At 43.9% G+C, this 10,252-nt stretch overlaps 1 protein-coding gene across 1 annotated transcript; it reads left to right on the top strand.

Moving 5' to 3' along the window:
• The first annotated feature begins 202 nt into the window (after positions 1–202).
• On the top strand, positions 203–9,866 carry grk5 (G protein-coupled receptor kinase 5). The gene is made up of 16 exons (XM_070850280.1): positions 203–305; positions 1,262–1,351; positions 1,441–1,553; positions 2,819–2,896; positions 3,286–3,386; positions 3,963–4,055; positions 4,145–4,208; positions 4,432–4,572; positions 5,142–5,332; positions 5,409–5,446; positions 5,945–6,034; positions 7,197–7,405; positions 7,981–8,118; positions 8,982–9,119; positions 9,206–9,343; positions 9,444–9,866. The coding sequence occupies exons 1-16, from the start codon at positions 254–256 to the stop codon at positions 9,531–9,533; spliced, it is 1,764 nt and encodes a 587-aa protein (XP_070706381.1). The 5' UTR covers positions 203–253; the 3' UTR covers positions 9,534–9,866.
• Positions 9,867–10,252: the final 386 nt, after the last annotated feature.

Raw genomic sequence — 10,252 nt, 5'->3', positions numbered from 1 at the left:
TTGCTGTGCAGTAAGTGATGAGCGCCCTCAGCCCCGCCCCTCTGACAGGGGAGTGACAGGGGAGTGTCCCGTGCACAAAAGGAGCAAACTCACCTGCACCTCCATTCACACCTGGGAGCCTCGGGGACTGCAGGTGAGCCGGCGGCCAGCAGGAACTCCTCCTCCTTATCTCACCTCGGTCAACTGCTGGTGATGAGCTGGTGTGCATGAAGCACTTGTTTCACACAGACCGGGACGACACACACACTCCTACATGGAGATCGAAAGCATGGTGGCAAACAGCGCTCTGATCAAAGCCAGAGAAGGTAAGAGTCCTCCTTCATGCTCCTTCTCCTGCACAAAGTGTTTGTAAAACTTGTTGAGGCAGGCTGTGGATGCCAGGTGCTCCTTCTTCATTATTAATACACTCATTTAGCCACTTTTCCCTCCACCCTTCATGACACGCTGTCTTGGCTTCCCTGAGCAGCGTGCTGCTGACGGAGGAGGGATGATGAAACTGATCACAGACCAGTCATGTGCAGCTCAGCCTTCTTTCCTTCCTTTAATTAATCCACACCGGTGCTGCTTTCAGTTTCCCCTCCAACAAATCTTCTCTAGCTCTAACCTGTTAGTCAGTGCTCGTCCTCAGGGAGGCTTCCCTCTGGAGACCTTGGGGCAAAAACCCATTTACAGATCAGAAACACGTCAAAGAGGAGCTTTAAATTCTCCCAGAGTGGCCTGAGAGCTTTAAGTGCACCAATAAAAACATTAAACAGACAATTTAAATGCACAATATGCATAAAATAACAGAAATAAATCAATTAAAACAACAACAGCAGCTAAAAGTAACCTTAAACACACTTCAACTCAGTGATGTCGACCATAAGGGAACTTTCTGCAGAAGCCTTTTCTGGATTCAAAAGAAGAATTTGCTGAAAATGTTGTGTTGCCTCTCAGTTGTTACACAAATGTGCTTTGGGGAAATTGAGATGTAATCTTCAAGTAGTAATGTGGTCCCACAGGCTCTGCTTACCTGTTCCTGGAGCTATTAATAGTCCATTCACTGTAGTGGAGCTATCGCTATGCTATTGTCTCAGACAGGCCTGGCACACACACACACACACACACACACACACACACACACACACACACACACACACACACACACACACACACACACACACACACACACACACACACACACACACACACACACACACACACACACACACACACACACACACACACACTGCAGCCTGAGGTGGTTTTATTGTGTCTGCAGGAGGAAGGAGTAAAGGCCGGAGCTGGAAGTGGAAAGAGATGCTTCGCTTCCCTCAGATCAGCCAGTGTGTGGAACTGGCCATGAGCATAGGTGTGTTCTCTAAAAGTCAGTGTGTGTGTGTGTGTGTGTGTGTGTGTGTGTGTTTTCACGGCACGTTTGCTTTCCTTCTCCTCCGTCAGAGCGGGATTACTACAGTCTGTGTGTGCAGCAGCCCATCGGCAGGAAGCTCTTTCGGCTCTTCTGTCAGAGTCGGCCTGAGCTGCAGAACTACACCTCCCTGCAGGACGCTCTGGTATGACTGACGGTGTAGGAAACGGGATTATACACGAGATAATCCACTAGTAGGAGCAGCTCAAAGGCCACACACAGATATAGAAATAGAAAATATAGATAAAAACATTATACACAGGTTTGTACTGTAAGAAATAGAGAAGTTCAAGCTGAGAAAAGACATTTTAGACAAACGTGTGTTCAGATGAACTGTGTCAGAGGTTAAGTTTGCACTGAACACTGAAAACACTGTACTGACTGTATGGATACTATTATTATATATGAGCTGGAAACCCGTCCAGGAAAACATGTTCAAACGTGATCACACACCATAAAAAACATTTATAGAACAAAGGCTTCCTGCACATTTTTCAGCTCTTACGTCCAAAAATCTGCTAATTTGCTAATTTTTCAGACTATTTTTTGACATCTGAGTGCAAATAGCTGGATGTTTATGATGTAAATAAAGGGGTTTTAAATGCAGCTGAGTCACCAGGCTCTATATTTCATCATATTATGAAGCCAGTGCTCTGAAAACCTGCATCTACAGACACCGACGTACGTCTGTCTGTCCTCCCAAAGAGGAAGCAGACTGACAGGACTTCCTGCACTCCTGTTTTTTTCCCTTCATGTACTAGATGAAGAATATCATATGATTGCTTCCTCCATATTTTTCAGTCTGATGTAAAACGAAGAGCTGAAAGTGAGTTGTCCGTTCACCGTCTCCATGGAAACGACGATGAACGCAGCCATAAAGGTTTAAAAAGACGTTTAACAGACAGTCTGTTAACTCTTCTGGTCACTACATCACTTCATGTAAAGTTATTTCAGACTAATCTGGTCGCTCAGTTCTCAATTTTATATTACTTTTTTATTACTTATATTACTTCCTTTTCTTTTTTTTCACACTTATCCAGACGTGGAAATCAGATTCCACACTTTTCCAGGCTGCGTAGGACCCTGAACGCAACATATAGACGGCAGAATATTGGTTCATGGGTCAAAGGGGATAAATTATAAAGCTATAAATCAGACCCCACTGTTTTAGAGTCAGGATTCAGGAGCATGTGTGAGCTACAGACAGGAGAAGTGTGTGAGAAGCACTCGTCTGTGTATTTAACAACCTTTACGACAGTTTCTGCCATGAGTTTGGAGTATGACTTTAACAACACATCACTTCTATCTACTTAAAACATGCTGGAGCTGGTTGATGAAACTGAACCTGAAAGCTTTGAGGAGGTGACCTGCACATCCACATTCTTCTTCTCTACCTGTCTGTTTCCTCAGGACGCCTTTGAGACTAAGTCAGACGAAGAGAGGAGAGACTTTGGCAAGAGCATCATTCAGAGATTCCTCAGGAGTCAGGTCTGATACCCACACACACACACAGACAATTAACTACTCAGCGTTATTCATGCAGCACAAACACACAACCTGAGGCGCTTCACAGAACTACATCACAGCTATAAAATGTTAACAATCACTGAAAGAGAGTGAATAAGATCAACACCAGGTGGGAAATGTGTAAAAAGTGACTAGAACTTCAAACTGAGGCTACAACATGACTAAATAACATTAAAACAAGTCTTTGCTGCTTCTAAACACATTAAATTATGTGTATTTTGTGTCTGTGGACCCTTAAATTCACTCCACATCCCAGCAGAAAGCATGTGGATGCTGCAGCTAACAACCTTTTAGTCCGCTGATATCTTCACAGACAGCCACCTCAGTATGTTTCCTCCACGTCTCCTCAGTCCAGCCAGAGTGTGAGTTCGGCCGTGCTGAAGCACCAGCGGAGCTGCGTCCAGAGCCTGGAGCTCGACCCCTGTGGGGACGTCTTCCACGCCTGCAGGGAGTAGGTCCACACTTTTCTGACCATCTATGTGACTGACAAACATTTCTGCATTAGATACAGTTGGAAAATGTACATGTTCGTCTGAGATGTTCCATCTTTAGATGTTTTACACAATAAGAAAAGCCAGAAAAACATAACAAAAATGACTTTTTGAACATTTTTCCCCTCAAAATACAATTAAAATTAAAGCACATACAAAATAAAGCCTTCAGGATGCTACGTAGTCAACCCAGCGTGACAACAATAGCTCCAGTTTATGGTTAATGTGAGCCAAGTCCATAAAGACGGTTTCATTTAATCGGTGAACAACAGCTCACCTAGTAAATATTTGCTCTCCAGTCACTAACGTCCTGCAAGGCTCCATGTATTTCTCAGACCCAGAAAACATGGGTTTAGTAATCTGTAGTAATAATCCACCATGCTGACAGGTTAGCATCAGTTTATCCACCTTATCAGGTCTGTGATCTGTTCCACTTGGTGGTATTAAACAAAGTGGAGTGTGTTTCAGGGTTGATGACATACTACAGGTGTGTGTGGGGCCTACTGACTTCCCTCTCTGCTGTGTTCATGGACCAGAGACCTGCACAAGTATCTCAGTGGAGAGCCCTTCCTCCAGTACCAGGACAGCATGTTCTTCGACCGCTTCCTGCAGTGGAAGACGTTGGAGAGGTAAACATGTTTTACACTGTGGAGGATTAACAGAAACAACAATCAGATGCTTTGAGTGTGGAAACTGTTTGTGTGTGTGTCTCTTGAAGGCAGCCCATCACCAAGCATATGTTCAGACAGTACAGACTGCTGGGGAAAGGAGGGTTTGGAGAGGTACGACTGCTCAAATGACCTTTTTAAACCTTTCTAAAGCGTCTGTGTGGTGTTTTTTTATGTGCTGCAGATAAATCAGAAGCAGGATCAGGTTTGATTTCACACCACAAAGACTTTGCCTTAATATACTGGTGCATAATAGTATTTATGATACAGAATATGAAAAGCAATAAAGGAGGGAGGGTCGACTGAACCACGTCACCTCGCTCCGCTCCGTTTCCAGGTGTGGGCCTTTCAGGTGCGCGCCACGGGGATGATGTACGCCTGCAAAAAGCTGGAGAAGACTCACGTGAAGAAGAGGAGGGGAGAAGCCATGGCGCTCAACGAGAAGCAGATCCTGGAGGAGCTGGACAGTCGCTTTGTGGTGAGATAAAACACTTCAGTGAGCCTCACTGCTGCTCTGGGAGTCACACACACACACACCGTCCTGCTGCCCCTAAATTAGTCCGCCGCTGAAAATAGTCCCCAACAAATGCACTACATACTCCTGTTTGCAGTGTTGAGACAAATAACTTCCCTTTGCTTAGAATAAAATATACATGTGAGTCTTTAAACACTTAGAAACACCTCACACATGTCTCATCTATATCATGTAGGAGCTGGAGAGCTTTGAGCTGAGAGTCAAAGAGTCTCCAGAGATTTTCTCAGGATTTATTGATAACAAGGAAAAATCTAAAACATCACCACCTCCCTAATCTGTTTAAGAGATTCGGTGACATTTTCTGTTCCAGGACGACCTGTCTGAGGACGTTCACACTTTAAATCCCTTCTAAAAACAGGTTTTTATGTGACCCTTACTTTGGTGTTTCAGCCTGTTTCTAATTATATCTCTGAGTGTTTGTGTCTTTATTGTTGGACCTCACACACAAACCTTCTACTGCTGCTGATTTGCTGATTTCAGCCTTATCTGTGATCTCCTCGTTCTCCGCTCAGGTGAATCTGGCGTACGCTTACGAGACCAAGCACGCCCTCTGTCTGGTGTTGACCATGATGAGCGGCGGGGACTTGAGGTTTCACATCTACAACATGGGTGCGCCCGGCCTGGACAGGGACAGGGTTCGGTTCTACGCCGCTGAGGTCTGCTGCGGTTTGATTCACCTCCACCACAAGTCAATATTATATCGGTCAGTGTCATTCCCACGTACGCCTCCTCTCTGCTCTCCTGGACGCCTGATTCACCTGCTGTGTTTGATCTTCCAGGGATCTGAAACCAGAGAACATCCTCCTGGATGACAGCGGTACGTCTCAGTGTCCCATAAACGGCTCCACAGCAACAGCACTATAAGAATAGAAGCAGAACGTGATGAAATCTTGTTCCTCGGCTATTCTTGGCTCTGTAATTTACTCTGAATGAGCCAATCAGGTGCGTTCTCCTCTCCTCGAGGAGGAAGTAGAGCCGGTGAGTTGTGGGTGTGTCGAAACAAAGGCAGGTGGAGGAAGTGAAAAGCCTGTGGGAGTCAGGTGTGGTGCCGTCTATTTTAAGAAACCTCTACACCTGTTCCTGCATTCTTGGCAGCACGTCTGTGAGCCTGGAACCACCTTTGTTTTGCCTTTCTGTGATTAAATAAGATAATGCCTGTCACGTGGGGGGGGGGCTGTTTTAGATCTGAGTACAAGATGGACAGGAGGGAAGTAGGAATGGACTGAGCAAAAGGGAAAGTGCGTCATATCAGCAACAAAAAAAAGAAAGCATCTCAAACCAGTTCAGTGGATTTTTTGGTATTTGTTCCCCCAAGGACACATCCGCATCTCTGACCTGGGCCTGGCTGTGAGGCTGTCTGAGGGGGGCCTGGAGCGAGGCAGGGTGGGCACGCTAGGCTACATGGGTACGTATCTCCCTGATAACTCTAACCCTAACCCAGCCCAAGTCTACGGGCCAAAGGTGACGGCACTTTGACCCTAAACAGGAACAAATCAGTGAACAAGACAAAGAGTCGACACGTCAAGTCAAATTCAAGCACTTTTCAAGCATTTCAAGGTGCATTTCCAGCACCATGCAGCTGTGGTGAATTGAATATAGTCAAATCAATTAGGCTGTCTCCAACCTATTTTATTTCTCCATCTAAAAAGCAGAACAATAACTCTCGTGTTCTGTGAGCTAAAATTACTGTTTTTGTCAATGGAGTCTGGTGGATCTAAACTAAACCCTACAGCATCAAAATCACACAATAACACAAACTCACAGATGGAAAAAAACAGTAGACCAGCAACTCCTGTGTTCTGTGAGGTAAAATTACTTTTTTTGTTATTACTTATTAGTTAATTACTTATTATTACTTGTTACTTATTAGTTAGTTTGTGTCAACTAATCCTACTTCCTGTTCTCTAAAATCCCTGTTTTAGTGAATGTAGTCTGGTGTGTGTGCTGTTTGTGGTTAAACCAAAAGGATCTTCCAGGTCTCTCTCTGTAGGGATCCTTTCCATGATGCTGTCACACACTTAGAATAACACTCTGAGCCTGTCAGTGGATCAAACAAGCTCTTTTAGTGGACCTACTGTGATCAGGTGCAGTTGTCCCAAAGGATCATGTTGCAGCCTGTTTGGTTGCTGCAGGCTGAGGTGATCTACTGGACCAGTTCCAACACTTTTACTACCTACCTGTCACTCACACACCAGGATATGTACTAAAAATAGGGCCACGGTTTAAAAATAGCAGATTTACAACTCAGGCATAAAATATTATTGTAATAAAACAATACTAAGTATGTTTTTGAGCCATTAAGAAAGAACAAACATCCTCCGTTGTTGACTTTCTAATAAAGGTTTATGGTGTTGTGAGGAAGACCGTGTTGAGAGATGGGGGTGGTGGTTTCACAAAGTGTATTTGAGTAAGGAAGGCGTGAGCAGAAAGGTCAATGTGTTACTCACGACATTTTATGACATTTCCACTGTACGAAGTGTGAGGTGAGCCAAGACGTGAAGAATGAGACGGAGAGATTTAAGAAATACATGCAAAAAAAAAAAAAAACCTCCTCCATGTTCTTTCAGCTCCCGAGGTCATCGGCCACAAGCGTTACGGCATGAGCGTTGACTGGTGGGGCCTGGGCTGTCTCATTTACGAGATGACGGCGGGGCAGCCGCCATTCAGGGCCCGAGGAGAGCATCCCAAAACCCCGGAGATGGAGAGGAGGGTCCAGACGGAGCAGGAGGAATATGGAGACAACTTCAGCAGCGAGGTCAAAGACATTTGCTCCTTGGTAAGTTCAGAAAAATAAAATCAACAGGTTCACCAATCAGTCCTCAAATAAAGCACCATTATTGAAGAAATTAAAGGGATAGTTCAGATGTTTTAGTAACTTATCCATAAGCTGGAGAAGCCCAGTTGTTAAGCTGCTGAATATATATTTTCAGACAGCTGCTGTAGCCGTTACATCCATCTATGCTTTCTTCCGTGGCACCAGACTCCATTGACAAAAAGAGTGATTTAAATGGCAGAACACCAGAGTTGCTGGTCAGCTGCTGCCTCCTCAACCAGTCAGTTTGTGTCTTTGTGTCACTTTGGTGTTTTCAATTATTAGTTTGGATCTGAACTCGTGTGTTAAAACACCAAAGTCACAGCAACTAGACCAACAACTCCACCACGCTCTGCCAGGTAGAATTCCTATTTTTGGAAATGGAGTCTGGTACAATATAAGCGCTTCAGTTCCCTGTTGGAAAAGGGCTGTCTGACAGCAACATGAAGCCATAAAACACTCTAAATATAGTGTACACTTACACTAATAGTGATTTTTTCGAGCTTTCCCTTTAACGCGCTTCGTTTCCTGTATTGTAGCTGCTGACCAAGGACCCAAATCTTCGGCTGGGCTCGCAGAGCTCAGAGGGGAGAGAAGTGCGGTCACATCGTTTCTTTCGGGAAATCAACTTCAGGATGCTGGAGGCAGGACTCGTGGAGCCTCCTTATAGACCTGATGCAAGTACTCCAGCTGTTTATGCAATATATACAATACAACGGCACAACTACATGTATTTATCGGGTCTGGAGACGTATTATTCAGATAAAAATAAAATACAAAAACAGTATAAGAATTGTAGTTAAAGAAAATATAGTAGTATACTATTATAGTCAATGAGGGTAAACAGTTTTAAAGCTTTGTTATTTCAGCTTAAGTTTAGTTGTGTTAAACTTTAAACCTCATTCTTCATATATGTAACACAGCAACATGTAATATTTGCCTTGTTCTGCAATTGAAATGTACTATATCATTATATTAATGGAACACTATCTCTATTTTCTCTGTAATTGGTACCAAATTACATTGTTATGTTTTAGGAATAGTAGGAAATTATGCACCAACTACAAACTTTTACCAGTTTGACTGATGGCCTTATTGCTGTTTAATAACACCTTTATTAACTGTTTATAGATTTGTTATAATAGGCCATTAATAAAACTACCTTTGGGTTGTTCAGACTGTTATTCTAAGTGTGTGACAGCATTATGGAAAGGAGAAGATCCTTCTGGTTTAACCACAAACAGCCGTTATATCAATCTCTGCACACACACCAGACTCCATTCACAAAAACAGGGATTTTACCTCGCAGGAATTAGGATAAAATAATTAACAACTCCTGTGTTTTGTGAGACAGGAATAACGTTTGCTGGCATATAAACTCAGTGGCATCAAACATTTTAAACCTTTAAGTTATTTGAGGTGGCGCTAATTTGAACTTCATAATGTTTTACAGTTAAAAGCTCAACATACGAGTAACTCATGCTCACGTTGTGGAGGTGGCAGTTGAAAGCTGACTTCTGGTCTGACTTTGCTCCTACAGCCCAGACAGGTGTACTGCAGCGATGTGCACGACATTGATGAGTTTTCTTCAGTGAAGGGAGTCACTCTGAACCAAATAGACAACGACTTCTACTCCAAGTTCAACACTGGCAGCGTTCCCATAACATGGCAAAACGAGGTTTGTCCACTTGTAGGTTACACCATCTGTTCAGACAGAACCCACTCACAGCTCCTCATCCTCCTCCTCCTCTTCCTCCTCTGTAGATAATAGACACGGGATGTTTCAGGGAGTTGAATGTGTTTGGACCAGAGGGATCTCGATCTCTAGACCTTGACTGGTCCCGGTCCCAGTCCCCCGGGAGCCCCAAACGCAGCCTGCTGAACCGAATCTTCCGCAGAAATGTAAGAACTCAGTCTACGGTTTCCCAGAAGAGCACGTGTTGTTGTTGTTGTTGTTGTTGTTGTTGTTGTGCGAAGGCTGAATCTTTCTCTCCTCAAACAGCATTCTTCAAATGCGGCAGACGAAAGCAGACAAAGCTTGGTGTCCAATGAAGGCTACACGAAATCAGAGCTCCTCAGCACCACCCTCTGAGCACCATCAACGCACTGAGACTGATTTTAAGACACTGAAGTACAACCAGGAACCATCCACTGTAGCAGAAAACCCCCATGGAGGCAGTTCTGTTTGTCCGTTTACAGGATAACCTCAGTAGTTTTAAACTGGGGCCTTGTTTTTTTTTTTAACATATTTTGGGTTCGAAATGGCAGCAGGTACAAAAAGTTTTGGAACTGGTCGAGCAGATTGCCTCAGCTAAATCCTTTGGGGCAACTGCACCCCATCAAAGTACATCCATTAAAAGAAATAAACCTGTAAGATCCTTTTTGTTTAATCAGAAACAGCTGTTATGTCGCTCTCTGCAAACACACCAGACTCCATTAATAAAATCAGTAATTTTACCAAGAGTTAATGGTCTACCGCTGCTTCCATCAGTTAGTTAGTTTGTGTTATTGTGTGTTGTGCAAATACCATGTTGGATCCAAACTATCCCTTCAAAACACCAAAAATCACACAATAACCCCAACAACCTCACCCTTAAAGGCAGCAGTAGAGCAGCAAGTGCTATGTCCTGCGAGGTAAAATGACAACTAATCCTACTTCCTGTGAGCTAAAATCCCTGTTTTAGTGAATGTAGTCTGGTGTGTGTGCTGTTTGTGGTTAAACCAAAAGGATCTTCCAGGTCTCTCTCTGTAGGGATCCTTTCCATGATGCTGTCACACACACTAAAATATGCAAACTTAGGGCCGTGGAGT

The sequence above is a fragment of the Pempheris klunzingeri genome, chromosome 19 (genome assembly GCF_042242105.1).
Source record: "Pempheris klunzingeri isolate RE-2024b chromosome 19, fPemKlu1.hap1, whole genome shotgun sequence".
NCBI lineage: Eukaryota > Metazoa > Chordata > Actinopteri > Acropomatiformes > Pempheridae > Pempheris > Pempheris klunzingeri.
The sequence above is the reverse complement of the archived record's forward strand: the minus strand, read 5'-3'. Positions and strand labels throughout refer to the sequence as shown.

Excerpts from the sequence above, each read along its gene's own strand:
- grk5 (XM_070850280.1), top strand. The coding sequence starts at position 254 with ATGGAGATCGAAAGCATGGTGGCAAACAGCGCTCTGATCAAAGCCAGA. Across the intron at positions 2,897-3,285 it reads AGAGATTCCTCAGGAGTCAG|TCCAGCCAGAGTGTGAGTTC; the intron begins GTCTGATACCCA and ends ACGTCTCCTCAG. Across the intron at positions 4,056-4,144 it reads CAGTGGAAGACGTTGGAGAG|GCAGCCCATCACCAAGCATA; the intron begins GTAAACATGTTT and ends TGTCTCTTGAAG.